The sequence below is a fragment of the Scyliorhinus torazame genome, chromosome 13 (genome assembly GCF_047496885.1).
Source record: "Scyliorhinus torazame isolate Kashiwa2021f chromosome 13, sScyTor2.1, whole genome shotgun sequence".
Lineage (NCBI taxonomy): Eukaryota > Metazoa > Chordata > Chondrichthyes > Carcharhiniformes > Scyliorhinidae > Scyliorhinus > Scyliorhinus torazame.
In genome coordinates, this window is record NC_092719.1 from 163,624,896 (window position 1) to 163,646,925 (window position 22,030).

Here is a 22,030-nt window from a genome sequence, read left to right on the forward strand (position 1 = left end):
ATGCTGCCAGACCTGCTAAGATTTTCCAGTATTTTCTCTTTGGTTATTTTATTTCATATGCAATGCCGTTTCTGTTGCTTTGAATGCTACTCTGCTGGGTCAGACTCGTTTGTGCCCTCCAGGCTGCCCTAGACAAGGAAAACAATGGTGCAAGGAGGGTGGTTGAGGATGACAAACAATGGAAGACAGAGGGAAGACTGAGAGGAGGGAAGCTGGATCCTGATGAGACTGCATGAAAAGATCACAAACAAGGGGGTCAAAGGGATATTACATTGTTTACTGAAGGGTGATGCAGGAAGACTCCAGATGCGAGAGGTCCATGTGGGGCATGGGTGCCTTGCAGGTGATGGGCTTGGGGAGGGTGGTTGAATCGAGAAAAGGACTCCTTGAGGTGCAGGCCTTTTTCCTCTGGGTTTTGGACATCCTGCATGGTCTCGTCGGGACAGGTGGACTGGAGAGAGTGGTATGAATGTGCTGGACAGACATTTACGTCGGATCCCTAGATCTTTGAACCCGCTAGCTGATGGCAGCCAAATTAATCAGCTTCTGGTCCGCCAGGTGATTTGGAGGGGAACTTGCCTGTGCCTAATTAATGAGTTTCCAAGTCCAGAATGTGGCATGGGATCCCGACATTCAGCCCCGAGGAGCCGCCTGCCATTGCATTCGTCTTAAAAACTAAGAATCCCCCGTAGAACCAATCTGGCTGACAATTAGATAACACTGGCAGCCTGTAGGGCCTGGGCTCTCTTCTGAGTTTCTACCTGTTTGCAACAGATTTGGGGGAGCAAATAAAAGAAAAATGTGTTTTAAAATTTGCTACCTCAAATCCTCCACAAAAAGTACAGGGCGTGGAGTGGCATTCACAGAATTGGGGTCGTGGGAGAGTGGTGCAGGAACTCCAGCAGCATGGATAATCTAATAATAATCTTTAGATTTGTGTCACGAGTAAACTCACATTAACACTGCAATGAAGTTACTGTGAAAATCAGAAGGGTGACGCTCAGTGGACCTCTCTTCCTAAGGTGTTCAGTCCTTCAATTAGGCGCTAAGTGCCTTTAATCAAAGGAGCCCCCCTCCACTCCATCACTGGAGGTGAGAAGCTGACTGCACAGTTTTACATGTTATGCAGGCTGCATGAAATGGGCCCATCTGCAGCTAGGTTAATACCAGTGGTGGCAAAATGAGGCCCTTAAGTGGTCATTAATTGGCCACCTAATGGCCTCAGTAGGCATCAAGGCGGTATGATCAACCAGGCTTTTCCAACCCAAGCATAATTCTGGCGGAGACAGCAAGGCAGGGGGATTCCAGCATGCCCCCAACCCGTTTTCTTGGATGTGCTTTCTCATCCCTCCCATAGTGCGTTCGGGCTGGAGGGTGGTCGGGATTGTTTCAGGGACCTCGGAGATCGGGAGGCCATTTAAAAATGGAGACCCGATCTCTCGCTACACTGGGGAGTTCTGGCGAGCGGAGCTCCCACTGTACCAAACTGGCCTATGTGCGGCCTCGGCTGCGCATTCCCCATTCAGGCCCCTAATACAACATGAGTTGTGTTGAATGGCCGTGTTTCTCGGCATTGCAAGCACCGGGAAACTCGCAGCTGAACGTGCTCACTAGAGGACATTGTTCCCTTTTGGGAGAATTGCATCCATAGTCTCCCAAATGGAGAATCCCATGCGCCATGTGGATAAAATGGGAGGATGGAGTTGCCAACTTGGGAGCAGCTGTTGACTGAGAAGCACCTAAGTGGCCATCAGAGTGAAGCATTGTATTTCCCAACGTGGACCATTACACAGAACAACCACAACAGAGCCTCATGCGGGGAGAAGGAGCAGGAACTATGGCTGCTGACCTCTCAGGTCTTATACTACAAGCAGAGCCTTCAAAGACAGGGCATGGTAACTGCAGATCTGAATTATTTACAAATCTAAAAAGACTGAAAGAATGAACAAACATTTGCCTTCCCCTTCAGCCTCCCCTCTAACACTTTTACTGACCCTCTGCTGAGTGGGGCTCTGGAGGCAGGCAATGGCATCATGTCCCATGCCTCACTACACTTCGATATTCATTGAACATTGCATCAGGCAAAGAAGAAAAATTACCAGGAGCACTTTCCCTCACCTCACTGGTAGCACATAACAGGATCTGTACCTATTGCACACCTCACTTCCATGCCCTAAATATCATAAAGCAGAGACTAACATAATTAGCTTCAGCTCCATTTTCCCTGATATATGTGGCTAGAAAAATGGGACAGCACCTGGAGGCAAAGATCGGGAAAGTTGAAACCTACAGAAACGTGCCATGTGTTTGCAAATAAATAGGAAGAGATTTTCAAACACCTCTTCTTGAAGATACTGCACTTGAATCAAACTGAAAATGTTATTAGAAACATTCACCACCTCTGAATAACTTCAAGCCATGATTATCTTAATTTGTTCTATACCTTTGGTATAAAAATCCCGGCTGGATTCTCCGATCTGGAGACTATCTCCTGACGCCGACATGGGAACGGTGCCGTTTTACGACCGAAAAATCTGCGCAAAATGGCCACCGATCCTCTGTTTGGTGGGGGGCTAGCAGGCACACAGCGTAGAGCACCCGGCCCTAGATGCCGATATGGCCGGAGAACTGCCGGGTCCGTGGCTGCGCATGCGCACGCCGGTGGTCTGCAGTGACCGCGCCGTGCAACATGACATCGATCGCGCGTGGACCCGGCCTGCCAAATAGTGCCACCCTTTCAGCCAGGCTTGCCATTCCCAGAACACCCCCTCCTCCCCATGGCTCGGCTCTCCCCCGACTGTGACGCCGCTGGACTCAGTCCGCAGCCGCCACGCCGAGTTCCCGAAAAAATATAGCATGAGAGACCCACGCCGTCGGGAACTCGGCCGCTCGGGGGCAGAGCATCCAGGGGAGGGTCTCAGGTAATGTCCTGAGGCTGTCCATACGGCATATGGCGTACTCCTGGAGTACGCTGTTTTGGAGGGGGCGGAGCATCGCAAAAGGGGCGCCGCCCCCGATTTCGGCACTAAAGTGGATTCTCCGGCCAATAGCTTTTGGCATCGGAGACCGGAGAATCCCGTCCCCCCCATCTCTCATTGCAACTGCTCAAACCATTGGCCGGCAGTTTCATATTGATGTAGCGACATCCTTTAGGGGGAACCACCAGCACCAACCCTTCTCCCCATGTTCAAATTAACCTTTATAAACTGCTCAATAACATAAGTGTATTCCTAAAAATGCAAGATACCTGGCTTAGCTTTTCGGCAGTGATCGCACTTTATGATTTAGTTGAACCTTGTAAATCACTTGAGCTATCTGATAATTTCTCACTGTTAAGCAGCTCCACTGTATTAAAAACTCTCCAGTAAAAGTGAAAGTGAAGTCCCAGCAAATGGTATTTAGTAAGAGGAGGTAAGTGTATTAATGTGTTAAATTTAAAGCAATAAGTTACAAATTATAGTGACTTCCCGATTTGGATTTTACTTCCTTCCCTCCACTTTTCAGATCATTTAGCCCTTCAATTCTGGAGGATAAATAGACAAACTGGCCTGATGTCCATGCATACTTACCTGAGAATTTAATTTTTAGGAGGTGGTTGAGGGTGGCATGTGTTACCCATTACCCTTGTATAGTTTTTAATTTGTTTCCCCGGGACATTTGTGGCTGAAGTATGAACCAGCCATTTGATAAATCAGAGGCACTTATCAATGTGACATGTTGAAAAGGAATAACCATGTGGCCTGGCTGTTAATGTTGACTCCTGTATTATTGCAGTGAAGCAGATAATATAAGGTAGACTGGAACTATACAGGCTGTAAGCACGAAACAATGTGTCATTTGCAAAAATGCTCACAACAGGAATAGTTATGGGTTTTCACAGAAAGAAAGAGATTGGCTGAAGTTAGATTATCTGAAAACTTCCATTTGTGGAATAACTTAGTGAGCTTTCTCTGTTTTTTTCTTCGAGATTAAACAGCTGAATGCACCTTCTATGGTCAAGCTAGGTAATTATAGTGTTGAATGGGCTTTGTTTTTGCTCCATGCCAATCACCATCAGAAACCTTATTCACATATCATTGAACTGCTGTTTGGCTGGTGCAGGAAAACTCTCAGTATTTATTGAAGAGAATGGCTTACCGTCTTAAAAAGTACAAACCATCTAACATAATTTTGTTTTTCTTTTTTTCTTACCAGAAACCTGGGATGGATTTGGCAGATGCTTACGTGACCTTTGTGCGTCAGAGTCAGGATATCCTGCGTGACAAGGTCAATGAGGAGATGTATATAGAAAGGTTATTTGATGTAAGTAAATGCCTTCTCCTCCTTGCTGGTCAGGGAGGAGACCATCCAAAATGTGGCAATACTAATGAACGAGGGATAAGTCACATTTTGAGACAAATTCAGTGGCTGTTTAGATCTTTTCTGTCCCTCTGACTCAGGCTCTTCTCTGCCTCTCTCTGTTCTGACTCTGCACTGTAATCTACCATGTATGTTGTGTCAGCACCTGGTCTGTCTGCATGTGACTTCTGTCACAGTGCTTTTTTATGAGGAAGTTTCATTCGCTCAAGTCTGTGAGCAACTTGTTTAAGAGATGGAACAGTATTCTCCCCAGTGCACACAGAATGTTTATTATAAAGTAATATAAAATAAATGCTTGTTTTTATTTCTGTGTAACTGTTAGGCACCCATAAATAAATATACTTTTGTGCTCTTGAGTGTCATCAATATGCAGAGTACTGATAGTTGTGAATTCACAAAGATAAATGTTCACGTGAGCTCTTAATGTGGAGACCTTTGTGCAGTAATAAGTAAATATTCCACATTTGGAATAGGTAAACTGTGGCTAAGGTTATTATTTACTTTGAAAGACTTAGGACAACATTGACAGAATTATTTATGAAATTTAATGCATTTGCGTATTTAGTTAGAATGCCCAGAGAATATTTAGAAGTTATTTGTCCGTTCTACCGTTTGGTAGCTCACTGCTTTCTGTCGTTTTGTGGTTTGCAATGTGCACATAGATTTCATCATTTTTTACAAATCATTGTTGCTGCTCTCTTTTAGAGCTTATCTATTTAGTAAGGTTATTAGCAATATTCTGTAGTGTTTAAAAGAACATATCTGGTAGTGCTTGCCTTCAAAGTATTACATCACCTTTTTAAAGTTATTTACTGTAATGTTTAATTTTATTAGCTTCTGCTTTAAGTCGCACTCTTCTGATTGAGAGCTTTGTGCAGTAAGGCAGTTTCATATTATGTTACCTCGCTAATATGCTTTGATAATGGCTGTGTCAAATGTTCAGTTTCTGTTCAAAAATTCCTTCCTATCCTTTATTCCTTTCTAATTGCTTTCCATCTCTACCCTTTCTTTCATCCGTTTTCCAATAATTAAAATGAAACTTATCTCTCATATCCAGTGTTTTGTCACATTGTATCAAGCGGCACGATTTTCAGTCAAATAATCTTCCTGTGTACATCTACTATCATGACCCACATCTTACAAGAATGTTTCATACATGCATAAAGCACGTTACGAGCTCATCAAAGCTCTATGCATGGATGCCTAACAGGGATTTTAAAGGTTGTAAGAAATGGGGGGGGGGAAAAATCACCCATCCGGTAGACATTGGAGACATGGTCAATCCAACTAAATGACTAACTTTCAATTGCCATTGTACCATGGAAATCACTAATTTCGTTATTGAGTAAATACTGACAGTCCAGCACTTCAATGGTGAGTCAGTTGTTATGTTGGTTGATTCTGTCTAATGTCGAGTTATTATGTCATTTTCTCCAATTGTGTTGCAATAAACTGCCCAAATGCATTTTTTTGATATTTACTTTATTCCTCCATTCCCCCAACCTATTATGAACCCTCCCATTTCCAGCTGCCAAGCGGCTAGATGGTCTCTAGTTGCATATTTACCCATTTCCATCATCAGTACAGCAATATATCTGGCTGGCAATAGGTAAGCTTTTGTAGGGTGGGGCTAGTCCTTATCAGCTTATGATCCTTCCTAATAATGTATAGGAGAACTAATAAAATTCACCAAAGAAAGGAATCGTGTTTCAGAAATAGAACCCCTTAGATTTAAATGCATGGCCGTCGGTTAAACATATCTGCTATCTTTATGATCTGCATTTGTGTGCAATAAGTACAGCGAAACATATGAGTTGCTCTACAAATCGCAAATACTCAACAGTTGTATTATTCCAAGTAAACTGTGAGTTTTTTAAGGTAACGACACCAGAATTTACACGTCCTTGGATAATCTATTTTGTTATAGCTTACTTGCTAAAACCCAATCATTCAAGATGTCCAAATAATTTTTTGATTGCTTGTTTTGGTGCATTTCATTTGTATGCAACCACTTTAATGAAAATAAGTCATCGTAATCTGAAATTCAAATTAGACAAACGAAAAAGGCAAATTATGAGCAATTTGGGGACAAAAAGGTTTGGACGCACTTAATTATGTTCCTAGCTGTATTCATTGAGCACCTTCTCCTTAAAGGTGTCATCTGAGCACTTTTAGAAAGTAAATTTATGATTGCCAAAAATGAATTAAAGATGCTACTGGGCAGCATCTTTCTTGCTGGAAGCTCAGCTAATGGGAGCAGCTTTAATATTTTCTCCCTGTACTGTAATTAACAGTTAAATTCAGTTAATTTTTATTTAATCAAAGTCATTATAAAATTTTGCAAGAGTATTACCTGAGTATTACCTTTTGCGCTAAGGCTATGTTGGGGTTTGATACATTGCAGTGTGCTTGCTTTTTCAAGTTTATACAGTATGTCAAAACATAATGGCTGGCATGTTTAATTCCGACATATATTACATAAAATTTAAATTTAATTTTAATCAACTGGTTCCTGATCATGATTTTAAATGGTCTTATGTAGATATGCTTATATTCCTGGTTGATTAAAAAATGGGCAGGTCATGCATTAAAGAAATATGTTGTACATGAAAAATGTGAGAGCATATACATGCCATGATTTTGAGCTCGGTATTAAAAAATACAATTAATTTGGGATCAATAAGTTATATTGACCTACTTTCATAATTTGTGAATGGATAGAGCTGATTTTCCAGGGGCACATTAAAAGCTAACATTGAGAATAACTAAACCATCTCTAATTATCCTGAATCTAAAATAAATCGGTTCGGATTTGTATTAAGTATTAATGCTGCTGAATTCTGAAATTGTTGTATAATTACAGTACATTGCATCTTTCTCCCTCATTTTTCTTTCTTTTTCCCTCACTGCCACTTCCAGTGTTTACCTTTTGTGACTTACCATGTTTGTTTTCTCCATTTTATAAGAGGATGGATGATGTTAGTTCTGTCATGTACCTGAGAATATTTGAGGTAATCCTTCAGGAACTTGAATTTGAATTCGCTATTCATAAATTATTTTAAATCATTCTGCTGTTTATTTTTGTATTAACATGTTTAAAAGGGATCTCTAAGCAAGCAGTGATATATTATTGTACACAAATTTGCTGCACAGTACTGTTCAGGTATCTGTGCTTTCAAGAGATTATGTAGCTTCTAATATTACTTTCCATGTTCTTTATTTTAATTTCCTTTGAGAAGGAAATTAGGTGACCAGTCAACTTTGGAATTCTATTGTACTTCATCATTTCATTTCATCATTTTATTCAGGGTCACAGAAATCACTTTAATATAATGTGCTTTGCTCCAGATGCTGGAAAGTTGTTTCATTGCTTTAAAAAAAACAGCAGGTAATGGTGCCTGATAGAATTGTTTCAAATATATATTTTTCTTTTGTCTTTTTAAAGTAGATTTTGTTTGAAAGAATTATGGATATTAATAGAGTTTAATTCAGTCTTTTAAACAGCGAAGTAGAAATTAGCCTCCAGTTTCTGTACTGCTGAGCATAGCTCAGATTAAAACTGAAGATTTGGAGGAGGATGGTGGCAGAGTGGTCATAACATTGTCACTGGGCGAGTAATCCAGAGGCTCTGGGGACATGGGTTCAATTCCCAGCACAGTAACGATTGTAATTTAACTTCAATGAAATATAAAGCTCGTCTCAGTAAGGGTGACCATGACAATTATCATTCATTGTTGTAAAACTCCATGTGGTTCACTATTGTCCTTTAGGAAAGGAAATCTGCCATCTGGCCTACATGTGACTTTAGATGCACAGCAATATGGTTGACTCTCAGCGGCCCTCTGAAAAGGCCAAGGAAACCACTCAGTTCACGGGTAATTAGGGCAACCGACACCCACATCCTGTAAAGAATAAAAGGAAAAAAACTCCTCATCAAAGTTCTGGAAAACTAATAGCGACATAAATTTCATTAGCAAATATCTCTATCCATGTGTTAAAGGTTGATTGATACTGCAGAGCAAGACATTTTGTAGAATCTTCAAGCATACGTATATAGTTTTAACCTCTCCCACTGGGCAGGAAAGGGCTAGGTTCGGATTTGCCACCAGATATATGCCTGACCCCATTGACTTCAGCATTTGAATACTTCAATAGCAGAAAAAGTCCCGATTCAACGTTTGCTTTGCTGATTAATGTGTATTTTGCATTAAAATTGACTGCCAGGGAGAAACTCCTAACAAAAGCTCTTCATGTCAGCAATTATGACCAGGATGCACTGCTTGCATCAAGAGCTAAGGTGGCTGACACCAAAATCAGTTGGTTAAAAATTCCAGAATATTTCTAAAAATAATTCATATTATAATGGTGCAAGCTTTTCTGCAATTTTCTGCATTCATAGCACCTGTAAGTTTTACTGTCAGCAAGCAGTCAACAAATTAGAAGTGCATGATTCAATCTTTTTAAATTGTTCTTAGAATTTGCCAATTCCCACTTTGAACTTTGTAAATCATTCCATACGTGACAATAACTGCTGCAAAATTACACTTTGAAAGAACTTTATTTGTAAAACTACTTAGAATGCCAAAGCTGGAAAAAATGACTTGTTACTGTGTCTGACAACAGTTTTATGCAGTATTTCAGTTTATTGGTGCAGTTTTTTGGAGGAAAATAACATAAGTAGGAAGAGACTTGCAGTGAGTGGCATATTTTCAACTTTAAGGACCGTAAGTACTACAATTTTGTTAAACATATTATTGCTTAATGGCACCAGACTATTTAAACGTTCTACGTGTTGCTTTATGTCCCAATTAAGATTGCAACCTTAAATATTATTTAATTATTTGTACTTTGGTTTCAAATGAATAGTAAATTTTCTGTTTAAATTTTTCTTGTTTAAATCAGAAGTAGTTATGATATAGAATTTATTTTGCTTCAAAAAACCTTTTTCATGCCCTTTTCATGACATGCGGCAAACTCTTTGAAATCTACTGGTCTGAAATATTAGCAGCAGTCACTGCAATAAATTCAGTTATTCGAATTCGCTGAAGATTATCATAATCACATTTCCCGGTATGCAGCAAAGCTTGGCACACAAAATGAAACCTGTGACAGCTCAAAAACATAATTTTCCTTATTTGTCATGCATATCTTTCAAAAGACCTCTGTGTGGAAGTAAGGATCTGGATCTTTCCACTGTTACCTACTTAATTATGCAAGGGTAATTTATAAGATTGCAAACAGGCTACTGCAATGCACATTGTGGCAATTTATGATGCACATTAGGACATGTCACCGAAGAGGCTTCTACCAAAAAGGAGGCTCCCTTGTATTTATACGCATGTTTGCATATATGCTGCACCATTATATAATGGCTTACAAAGTTTCATCATGCAAATAATGTTACTTGTACTTTTCTATTCATTAGAGCGGCTGATAAGACTTTGACAGTGAAATTAATCTTGGGCAGTGATGTAAAACAGTGGTGCATCAGCAGCCATTTTATACGCTGCAGAATTTCCCTTTCCAATTCCGAATAATATCAAATGCAGGTGCCTCAGCAGCCTAATAAACGGCATAGTTAAGGTGGTGTGGTCAGGAATCAAGCTGGTTTTACCTGACTGGCCACCCCGTTCCCAACATGTGAATTGTGTTTAAAAATGCCACAGCGAATTGGATACTACAGTAGCAAATAGATAATTTCCCAATGTTTATGATCTTTTCACTATTTGTTTTACTCCACCCGCATTCAGCTGGGTAGGATGATATTCATCTGGTTCCATTTTTAATTATGTAATCATAGCCAAAGGATCACTTTCAATGGCTTATTTTCCCCCTCCCGCATTATTACCTGTGGTGTCTCCAACTATATACTGCCCCTTGGCAGCATCATCCAAAAACACGGCATCAGCTTTCACACTTACATTAATGACACTCAAATGCACCTCACCACATCTCTTACAACTCTCCGCTGTCGCTAAGTTATCAGACTGTCTGACTTCCAATATAGTATGAGCAGAAATTTCTTCCAACTAAACATTTAGCAAACCAAACCACTGCAAATTGTTCTCGTGCTACTGACTCCATCATTCTCCCTAGAACTGGCCCAAGCTGAACCAGACTGTTTGCCACCTTGGTTATCATATCAGACTCCCAAGCTTACAACCACATGGCCACGCCATCACTAGGACCACCTAGTTGCACTTCTGCTAACATCGCCTGACTCTGTCTCTGTCGAAGCTCATCTGCTGCTGAAACCCTCATCCATGCCTTTGTTGCCCCTAGACCTGACTGTCTTAACACAAATACAAAAGCAAAATACTGCGGTTACTGAAAATCTGAAATAAAAACAGAAAAGCCAGGAAATACTCAATGGGTCAGGCTGCAACTGTGCAGAGAGAAACAGAGTTAACGTAACCTGCTGAGTATTTCCAGCATTTTCTGTTTTTATTTCTGTCTTAACACAATCCTGACCAACCTCCCCATTCTACCCTCTGTAAACTCTGTCCTTCCATCAAGCCCGATCCACCCATTACCCTTGACCAACATTGGCTTCCAAGCATCCCATTTGGTGCAATGTCAAATATTGCATTATAACACATATTGAAACATTTTATTACAGTAAAGATGCTACATAAATTCAAATTGCTGCTTCTTATTGCTTCCCCTTCTTACTTTTCAGAAACAGCTGGTAGCTAGAATAGTACCTTCAGAAAGTTATAGCTTTGTAGTCAGCAAGAATTCATAAAAGAGAATTTGTGTTTAACTTGCCAGTCCGTCCCACAGGTTAAATCACCACCAGTCAGCTCTCAAAGGGGAGAGCAGCCCATGGTCCTCTGGGAACCGTGGCGACATTAACGTTTATTTACACTTTTAGAATGCGAGGTTAGGAAAACAGCTGTTGACATGATATAGCACCAGGATATTCAGAGATCTTTTGATACACCTCCATACAATGATTAACACTAAGGTAAGGATTCATGCTTTATTCACCTAGAAACATGAAGCATAGAACAGTCATAAGCCAAAACATTTAAAATTGAAAATGGGTTAAATGCAGTGTAACCCACAAGATGAATTTTGAAATCTTGCTATCTGTTTTATATTAACAGTTTCACATATTGTGCACAATTCCTGTGATAAATGTGAAGGTTGGGAAAGTTTGCGTATCGCCAAAGCCTAACGTATATTTAGATTATGCTTACCCAACAGCCTTCCACTCTCTCAAAATTTGTAATTCCATGTTGGCATTGTTGCTTCACAGCACCATCCACCTGATTATTGAAATCAGGTCTATTCGGTTTTACAGTTACTGCTAAGATCTTCTTTGACTAAAAAGAAAGCAAAAAATCTATTGCAGATATAATAAATTCTCCTCTTTATCCTTCTTTGATTTGTGACTTTCTTACATTTTTGTACTATTGGTAATTCACTACACACGAGGTTTCTTCAGCATAGTCAAGGCCACCCTTGCCCCAAACACCCAGCACCTCACCCCACTGCTGGCCAAGAACGGAGAGATGCTCATCAAGAGCAGAGAAGCAGTTAGTGCCCACTGGAAGGAGCAGTTCAAAGACCTCCTTAACGTCTTCAACGTAGGTGCCCTGGACTCCAGCCTGCCTACCACCATCTCAGTACAACCCCAACCGACACGAGGCCATTCAACAGCTAAAGAATAACATGGCATCTGGACCAGGTGGAATCCCTGCTGTACCACTAGAACATGGCGAATAAGCACTATTTTCATGAATACATGATCACACTTCTCTTATCTGGAAGGAGGAGAACATGCCAGGAGATCTCAGAAATGCTGTAATCATGACCATCCTCAAAGAAAGGTGACAAGTCCGACTGCAGTAACCACAGAAGAATTTCCCTGTTGTCGGCCACAGGGAAGGTCATCGCAAGAGTCCTTCTGAATCACCTTCTCCCTGTGGCTGAAGAGCTCCTCCCAGAGTCCCACTACTGATTCTGCCCTCTAAGCACAATTCCCGTACCAGCTAAGGCCCGTCTTCTCAACCTCGCCCCTCGCTTGAGGTGTGGTGATCTTCAGATTAAAATCACCACCAGTCAGCCCTCCCCCTCAAATGGGAAAGCAGCCTATCTATAGTCATCTGAGGCTATGGAGACACTTTATTCTCATATGACGGTCACTCGCTACGTGATCTGCCTTTCTTCACTCCTTCGTGAGTTACATCATTGATTACCCTCTGATCAATGGCTCGTTCCTTCCACTTGAACCTTGCTGTCTCTCCTTTCTTCCACCTAAATCGTTGCACCAGATTGATCGAGCGGCAATCATGCTTAATAATGGGGCAAGACAGCAACAGGGAAGGAAATAAAAGGAAGCAAATTCTGAAACTCTGGATCTCATGCCAAGGCATGCAGGGAATCAGCAGTATATTGTGTGGCCACCTGAATTCTGGCTCCCATCATGTCCACAAGCAGGTTCCAAATGCATTTTGGTTGGCTGGAACAGGGGGCTTGTCTGAGGCTGACAGGGTTTCCTTGGATTGAGGCTGAGGAGAGGCTGATTGCAGGGTGAGGATCGGATGATCTGAGGCAGATGAAATGTGGTCTCGAGCAGATGCAGTGTAGTCTCCAGTAGTGGATGTGTGATGTCACACTTCTGAGGCTGCTCTCGAACTGCAGGCTTCCTACTGGACACAGCTGCATTCAGGACCCAAGTAATGGTGACCCTTTAAACATGCCATTAGCACCTTCCTCCATCTCTGGTGACGACACAGCAGCCACCAAACCCCCTCCCCCATATGCAGTATCGTCAGCAATCCTGCCCGCCCGCCAGCTGCTAATTGGCCATCCAGCATGCGATCACTGTATGAACAGAGGTTAGAGCAGGAGAGCCTTCACCACCTGCTTCTGATTTCACATCGGCAAGCCCTTCAATACAGTTAAAGCTCTAACCATTATTCATGAATGGTCACTTCAAAGAAACAATTTACTCTAATGGATTCAGCTCTAATAAAATCTTTATCGGTTTTAGCTGACCATAGATGCAACTTTCAAGACTGGGGACCTACCCAGGAAATAGAATGAAGATGAGCATATAATCAATGTACAACATGACGATAAGATACTAACCTCCACATCAGTCACTCAGCCACAATGACTAGAGCTGTAGCGTCTGTGCCACTTCCTGCAGATACATCCTTCCACACTGTAGCCTAAATTTCCAATTCCATCATTTAGACCAGGGTAATCAAATAGATCTATTTCTTTCCATTTTTGCCATCCTAATTCCACAGTAGATCAAGAGAGGCAAGGCAACATGTCATGGTTCTCGTACTAAAAATGCAATTAGTTGCTCTTTCTCAAAAGAGAGATCTTTTTTCTGAGAGCGAAGGAAGGTTTGGCACTCAAATGTGCCCAGCCTCAAGTTGAATATGTTGGAAAAAAGCCTGGGTTTATCAAAGAGGGGTAATTTGCTCTGTTGTTGAGATCATGAGAAGGGTCATTCTGAAGTTAGATTCTGAAGTATCGAGGTGGTTTCACAGAATCTGGACTCAAGCCCAGTTCTGTCAGTGTGCATACCACAGCTCCTTCAGCTTGCCGTGCTTCTGAGTGTGCAATGGAGTAAGGATCCATCCCATGCTGTCATACATTTTGTGAAATAACTCTGGGTCAGAGTTTCTGACAAGGCCATTGCTCCCTGGAGAAATTAATTTTTTTCACAAGCATGTGTAACCTGCTTTTGAACCTAGGTTCTGCGACCATGTTAAATCTTCAATTGCAGCTTTTTAGAAAAGATTTGGAGATGCAAACCAAATTGTCTTTGGTATAGATAACTCACTTAATGGCCAGGATTCTCTCAGCCCACGCCGGGCCGGAGAATCGCCGGACAGGCGCAATTCGCGCGACGCAGCCCCAACGCCAGTCCGTTGATTCTCTGGAGAGAGGAGAATCGGCGCGGCGCCGGTCGGGGGCCGCACTACGTCCGTCCGTCCCCCCGCGAATCTCTGCCCGTGATGGACCGAGCGGCCGCAAAAGAAACCCGAGTCCCGCCGTCCATGTATGGTCTTACCCGCCAGGACCTCGGCGTGCATGCATCCAGGGGCAGCTTGGTGGGGGGAGGGAGGGGGCTCTGACCCCGGGCGGGGGCCTCCGCTGTGGCCTGGCCCGCGATCGGGGCCTACTGATCAGCGAGCCGGCCTCTCGGGCTGGGGGCCTCTTTTGCTCCGTGCCGGCCCCTGCAGCCCTACGCCATGTTATGTCGGGGCCGGCACGGAGAAGGGAGCCACTGTGCTTGCGCGCGTTGACGCCGACTGCACTGCGCATGCGCGCATTGGCGCCGGTCGCAGTGCGCATGCGCAGACCCGTGGCGCCCATTTGACGCCGGCATCGGCAGCTGGAGCGGCGTGGGTCGCTCGAGTGCCGTGCTTGCCTCCTGTAGGGGTCAGAATCGCTGCTCCTGAGAGTATGTTGACGCTGCCGTGAAAGCGACGGCATTTACAACGGCGTCTACACTTAGCCTCAGGATCAGAGAATCCCGCCCAATATTTTGTGTTGATGACACTAAAACGTAAAGGAGAAAGATGTGTTGGCTGAATGAAAGCCATGTCTTCTCTTAGCCCGACTGATGTTGGAGCAGCACAGTAAATAGCTTTCTAGTCTTCAATGAGAAAGGTACATCATTTCTTTTTTTAATAAATTTAGAGTACCCAATTTTTTTCCAATTGAGGGGCAATTTAGCGTGGCCAATCCACCTACCTGCACATCTTTGGGTTTTGGGGGAGAATGTGCAAACTCCACACAGACAATGACCTAGACCTGGGATCGAACCTGGGTCCTCGGTGCCATGAGGCAGCAGTGCTAACCACTGCACCACCATGCTGCCCAGGTACATCATTTCTATTCATTTCTTTGAGTAGTCCATCGTGGCAGAATGCCATAATAATAATAACCTTTTATTGTCACAAGTATGAAGTGTGAAAAGCCCCTAGTTGCCACATTCCGGCGCCTGTTCGGGTAAGTTGGTACGGGAATTGAACCCGCGCTGCTGGCCTTGTTCTGCATCACAAACCATCTGTCTAGCCCACTGAGCTAAACCAGCCCTTAGGAATAATATTAGATTACAATTGCCTAGCTGTAATAAAACTTTTGTTTCAGCTTTAATACAGACATTTTTTATATTTATCAGTCAAGTGGTTGACATGTGAAAGCAGCTTTAAAAGCGCTGACCCAAACTATCCAAATTCGAGGATGGGACTAGGCAGCTTGGAGGATTAACAGACATCTCAGGACAGAGTAGTTATAGCATTAAGCAGGTTATTTATACTGTGCAGAAAATGTCACGTACAGTGTTGCTGGAAGAACCACTGGACTCACTGGGCGGGATTCTCCGGCTCGGTGACCAGAGAATCCTGCCCGAAATCAATGCATTTTTCCATTGTTGGCGTCTTGCTCTTATGAGGAGGCGGGGCGGAAGAATCCAGCCCATTGACACTTTTGGGAGAAGTGCAGAGTTGGTCTTATTTGAAGCGCTGACTTTAACTCTCAGCTATGTAAAAAAGGGAAATATTCAATAAGACCCATTTTCAGGATGTGTGATTACCCATTGAGGCAGGCAGTACATCTAACCTTCACTTCATAGGTACAGCCTGTCTCTCTTCAATGGGAAGAGAACTCAGGATGCAACAGCTGCTGGAACAGTCTCAGAAAGGCTTGGGTGGAAGGGAGAAGACAGGCCGGAGGAAGGGCTCACAGTTTCTCAGATGTAACGCTGGAGGCCTTGGCAATGGAGGTGAAAAGGAGGAGAGAAGTGATGTTTTTACAGGTGCAAGGCGAGCCTCGAGACATATCTTCTGAAAGGAATGGGAGCAGGTGGTGAAGCAGATCAGTTTGTGGAGCCTGATCCCGAAGCGTGTTCCAGGGTTTTAAACCCAGTGTCAGTGAAACCTGGAACTCCCTATCTCAAAATTTAAACTCCTGTGTGTGTGTGAGACAGTGCAATGGAGGGCAAAATCACACACAAGTTCTGCTGCAGGGGACTCAGACTTCACTGAGGCGGAATATGAGAGAATACTGATGGGCATGCACACCAATGTGCTCAGTGCATTGGCAGGCCAGCCACAGAGCCTCACGCCATTGTCAAGGAGCATGGAGTAGTCTGGCACAGGGGCTTCACACAGAGATTGGAGTCCATCCACCCCAGCTCCATGATAGCCGTGCTGGAACATGACTGAAGTCATGTGACAGCAGCTTGTTGCTACATGCAGACTCAGTCTACTGTCATCATGGAAGTGCTTAAAGGTACTTTCAGGGTCTCACAGCAGGTCAGCAAATTGTGCTCCAGTAGATTACTAGGATTTCTGAGGCACCACCCTGTGGAGTGTCAGTGGCTCTGTGGAGCATGGCCTGTTACCCTCTCTCAGCATGATAATATTCATGCTCCCACCACTGCCACCCAGCAGTGTCCATGCTGTTGCTCTTTAGCCAGTTCAGCCACTGTTGCCCATGCCAAGGTGGTACAGTCCAAAACCTGGCCCTCAGGGCCCTGAGCTGCTTGAGCACCATCAGTCAATGGGATAACACTGCATTGGAGCATTAGGACAGGTAGAGGCACATGTTAGACTGGTGCTAAAGGAATGCATAAGATGAATAGTTCAGTTTTGTATGTATTATTGGAAGTGTTGTTATGGAATGTTATCTTTTAGGATTCTTTTCAGGATTTTGACCAAAAGAACACTGCGATGGTCCACAATAAAGGTGGAGAACTGTAGAACAAGCCTGATGAGGAAATGTAATGTCAGGGGTAACAGATAAGTAGGCGGTTACAGATATGCCTTCTGGAATGAAAGGGTCCTGGATGCATCCTCTATTCCTCTACCACCTCCACCACACACAACTCCCACTCTCGACTGCCTGGGCTCCATTTCACTCATGCTGCAGCCAAAGAGAAACTGCAACTATAGCCCCCATTACTGAAAGCAGGTATTTTCCCTGACTGGCCTTTCAATTGACCGCTTTGTATAAGTCCAGCATTACACCCTTGTAAATCCAAAATCTTTTCCAATAAAACAGCAAGGTGGCACAGTGATTATCACTGCTGTCTCACAGGGTCCCGATTCTGGCCTTGGGTGGCTGTTTGAAGTTTGCACATTCTCCCTGTGTCTGCATGGGATTCCTCCAGGTGCTCCAGTTTCCGCCCACAGTCCAACAATGTGCAGGTTAGGTGGATTGGCCATGCTAAATTGCTCCTTGGTGTCCAGGAATGTGCAGGTTAGGTGGGGTTACAGGGTTGCGGGGATATGGCGGAGGAGTGGGCCTAGGTAGGGTGCACTTTCAGTGGGTCGGTAGGGGCTCGATAGGCCAATTGGTCTCCTGCACTGTATGGATTCTATGAACGCTTAACACCGTCCTTCAACTCACTCTGCAGCAATAATAGAAACGTCAAAAGCAACTCACCTGCAAATGCCATGGTGAATCCCTTTAAATAACAATAGTGGGGATGCCCTTGTGCAACTGAATGCATGTTTATCTGGGAATGTTTAAGAGCAGGTAGTAACAAGACCTGTGAGGTGCTACATCGCAGACTGGGCACCAAATCAGCATTAGGCGCTGCCTGACATTATTATCCACCCACTCCACATGCTTCCAGCACCTGCATGGTACAGCTCCACCTGCACCTTACAGTGCCACACGAACTGCGTATGCTTTTAATTTAATCTCCAAATATGCAGCAAGAAAATCTTTCAAAATAAACTTCATCCGTTGACCTTGATCAGGCAAAGAGAAAACAAATTATGAAAACATAAATAAAACTTATTAGAAACTAAAATACACAATTAGGGTGAAATCTTAAAATTAAATATATATATAATATATCCCTCTGAAAACATGCTTCTAAATTTTTTTTTTTTTTGAATAATGACTCTTGTGTACAGGGTAATTATGCAAAACTAAAATAATTAGAAATCTGTGAAAGCACTAAAAAAAGGCAAATAGTAGTCCTCGGCTTCTGAATCTAAAACTGAAAATTGCACGGCGAGCCAACCGGATGGGTCATAATGGTCTGTTCCAGTTCTATATATTTCAGTGTCCGTATACTTTGTACTTAAAAACAAGTTGTGTTCATTTTAGACAAAAGATTATGTAATTGTTTGTGAAATTGCTGCACCTTATTCAGTCTAACAGAAATATTGAATTCTCCCTCAATGTACCCGAACAGGCGCCGCAGCGTGGCAACTCGGGAGGGTTTCACGGTAACTTCATTGCATTGTTAATGTAAGCTTACTTGTGACACTATAAAGATTATTACTATTAGAACAGGATGATGAGCACCAAAAAACAGCAATAAATCATAGTTTTGCTTGTATTTTATTGGTTTCAGTTTTCATTGTCATAAATAACATACCCTCATACCATTGGTTTTCGAACCCGAACAAAAACGTTAAGTTAAAGAGAACATTGAAGGGAGAACACTTTGTCTGGATTTCATATTCGTAAGAATATATTGTTTAATGTTCAGAATATAGGAAAAGGGGGATATTTTAATATACTGTATTATGATAAGGTACAACTGAATAGTAATTTGAATGGGTCGGATCATACAATAAAGCTTTTAAGGTTATCAAGGTGACGCAAAAATTAATTTATTTTTGCTTCATGTAGTCACAGAGGAACAGCCTGTGTAGAGATAAGGATCTAACAACTGTGCTAAGCTGTAGCTCATCAGCTTAAATCTAGCAGCCTCCTTGATTACAGATCAAAAACCATCTCTGTAGCTTTCATCAGATACACTGCTATGATCTGTAAGATAGTTTTCTTACAGGCAAGGTGCCAGTTTGAAACAGACAGACTCTAAAACGTGACAGGAGATGATACATGGATTAGATAGGTCAATTATATACTTAATCTGCCTTTGGAGGATTAGATGGTCATTGATTTGGTTTCTGCATGTGGCTTGACCTTAACAGTTACCAGATATGGTAGGTTTCCTTGGACCAGTAAGTCCTTAATCATTCAGTGACTGGATTTACTGCCAATGTGCCAGGAGTTGAAATGTCATGGTTATGCATCCAAAAGATGAAATACAATTTTACAGCTTCAAATTTATAAAACTCGAATGTTAATGTCATGATATTATCTGAAGCCTTTTTTAAAGGGTTTGATTTTTCTCACTCCTCCCTCTATTTTCATTCTTCTTATGATATTGACTAACGTTGGAGTACATTTCCACCTGCATGATCACCCACTGGTGCCTTGATCAAGTCTCCATTGTTTGTGCATAGCGGTGAATGTTAACACGCTCCTTGGCTACAGTGTACATCACAACCAGGTCCAGTCTTGACCCGGTGAATTTTTTAAAAAATGATTTTTAATTTCTGAGAAAGAAACAAGGGATTTGATTTTTAATTCAGGGTTGTGCACATTCACGCAACACAGTCTTCGAATGTAAATCCTCTAATTGTGCTGAAGCTAAGCTCTGCCAGAAGGTGAGAGCTGTCTACTGAGCATGATCATGAAAGGCAGATGGTCACCAAGACAGGGCCTGCCGCTATCTTGCAGGAGAGAGGAGGTAGGACAACGGAGGACCAGAAGCCTCACAGTGCAGAAAAGTGGCCAAACACCCAACTACAAAGACTGTGCCTGACCTCTCACAAAAACCTCTAGTGGCAAAGTTTCTCCTCGTAAATAAATTATTGATCGTTGCCTTCATTGAATCCTGTTAGCTGTGCACTAACGCAGTGCCGATGCGGCACAGTGGTTAGCACTGATGCCTCACAGCATTAGAGACCCCGATTTGATTCTGACCTTGGGTAACTGCCTGTGTGGAGTTTGCACATTCTTCCCATGTCTGTGTGGGTTTCATCCAGTTGCTCCGGTTTTCTCCCACAGTCCAAAGATGTGCAGGTTAGGCGGATTGGCCATCTAAATCGCCCCTTACGGTGGGGTTGCAGGAATAGGGAGGGGGATTTGGGCTTAGGTAGGGTGATCTTTTGAAGGGTCGGTGCAGACTCGATGGGCCGAATGGCCTTCTTCTGCAGTGTAGGGATCCTATGAATGCACACCATACTGTTCGAATTTGGTGGTTTGTGAATTGGAAATTGCCATCTGGCTCTCCTCAACCCATTAACAAGCTCCCCAAGGAGCTTAACAGGCTATTAATTGGGGCTAAGGGGGTTTCCAACTCCCCCACCATCCTTGTCCTCACTATGAAAATACCTGTGCATTCCAGAGGTGTCGGGACACTGACTGTCATCTGGGAACATCATCTTCAAAGTGTGCCCACTCCCTTTCTTGCGCCAGGGAGGTTGAAAATTCCAACCTAAATGTCACCATTCACTATTTTTCACTACACTAATATCACACAAAAAAAATCAAAATTAACTGCCCGTTCATCTTTATCCCATTTGTGGGATTTCCTGGCACAGATTGGAATTCCAATTGTAATTCAATGCAATGAAGTACAAGTATTATTCATTACTTTTGAGACATTTAATTATGCCATGAAAATAGCCTGAATTGTACTTTCCTTCAAAAAATGCTGTTCAACAAATAAAATAAAATATAACTATTTTTGCTCAATGTAAAATAATTAGAAATTAAGTAGGTATTTTTGACATGATATGGTGCAAATGCAAGTATAACATCCTTAATGTAAAATAATTATTACGGGCAGTACAGAAGTCAATTAGAACAAATTGTGAAAACCAAAAGGAAAAATCAATGAATTGTAATAAACCATGAACATAATTACGATAGTTTGTTTCCAACAACATTTAATTTTGGAATATACTGTGATCCTCGAAAATGAAATTTTTGAAATATCCTTGTTTTCCTACATTAAGACACAACACATCACCAGAATCTCTTTAACTCTGACTCTCGCATGTTCTGTGCGTGCAAGGTTAGATATAAAGGGGTTCCTTTCTCCCAATCATCTGCTGTAGTAAAAGCTATGTAAACCCCAGAAACACGGTAGAGATTTTCCATTGTTTTCCACTTTACAACCAAAGTTATGGTGCAAAAGTGACAGAACGCCAATGTATATTCACCATCAGATTATTTAAAATGTGTTGATTGCTCTCTTGGTTTAATTTCCTTTTCTTTTATAAGTTGCTCTTTCAATACTTCTGTTCCCTGCTCAGAAATCTGTATTATTTTTTATTACTTCACCTTTAAGTTGCTGGTTCTCTGTCTGTTTCTCTCCCTTATGCTCCTTTCCACCTTTCTCATTCTTGATTCTCAGTAAATCCTCTCCTTTATTCCTTTCATTTATTCCATTTTTTTGCATGGGCATAATGGCACAGGCTGCCTGTCCTGCCATTTGTTTGTGTATTATTCTTATTAAATTCTGAATCCCATTTGTGTACCTCCTCTCCTATTCCGTTTCATCTTACATATCTTCCCACTTTCCCTCTTTCACTCATCTTAATATTTCCACCATCATCCCTTTGTTTCCATTGCCTTTGCATTCCCACTCTTTTAGCCTCAATCCCCTCATACGTTCATATCCTTGCTCATTTTCCATTATCTTATTGTTTTCCTTCATGCCCTTCTGCATTCTTTCCTTTTTCATTTCTTCCTGCTTTTACTTTAATATTTAGATTCCCTGGGCGGGATTCTCCGAGCATCTGCGCCGAAATCGGGCTTGGCGCTGGGGCGGAGAATGGGTGTCAAACCCGAGATTGGGTCCGATGCCGCTCCCGCG

At 42.5% G+C, this 22,030-nt stretch overlaps 1 protein-coding gene across 1 annotated transcript in view; it reads left to right on the top strand.

The window, feature by feature from the left end:
• The window catches only part of LOC140387636 (calcium-dependent secretion activator 1-like), a 591,860-nt gene that overhangs the window by 471,804 nt on the left and 98,026 nt on the right, over nucleotides 1–22,030 (top strand). Inside the window, exon 24 of the mRNA XM_072470831.1 lies at nucleotides 4,195–4,302. Within this exon, the coding sequence (XP_072326932.1) occupies nucleotides 4,195–4,302 (108 nt within the window). The remainder of the gene's footprint in view (nucleotides 1–4,194; nucleotides 4,303–22,030) is intronic.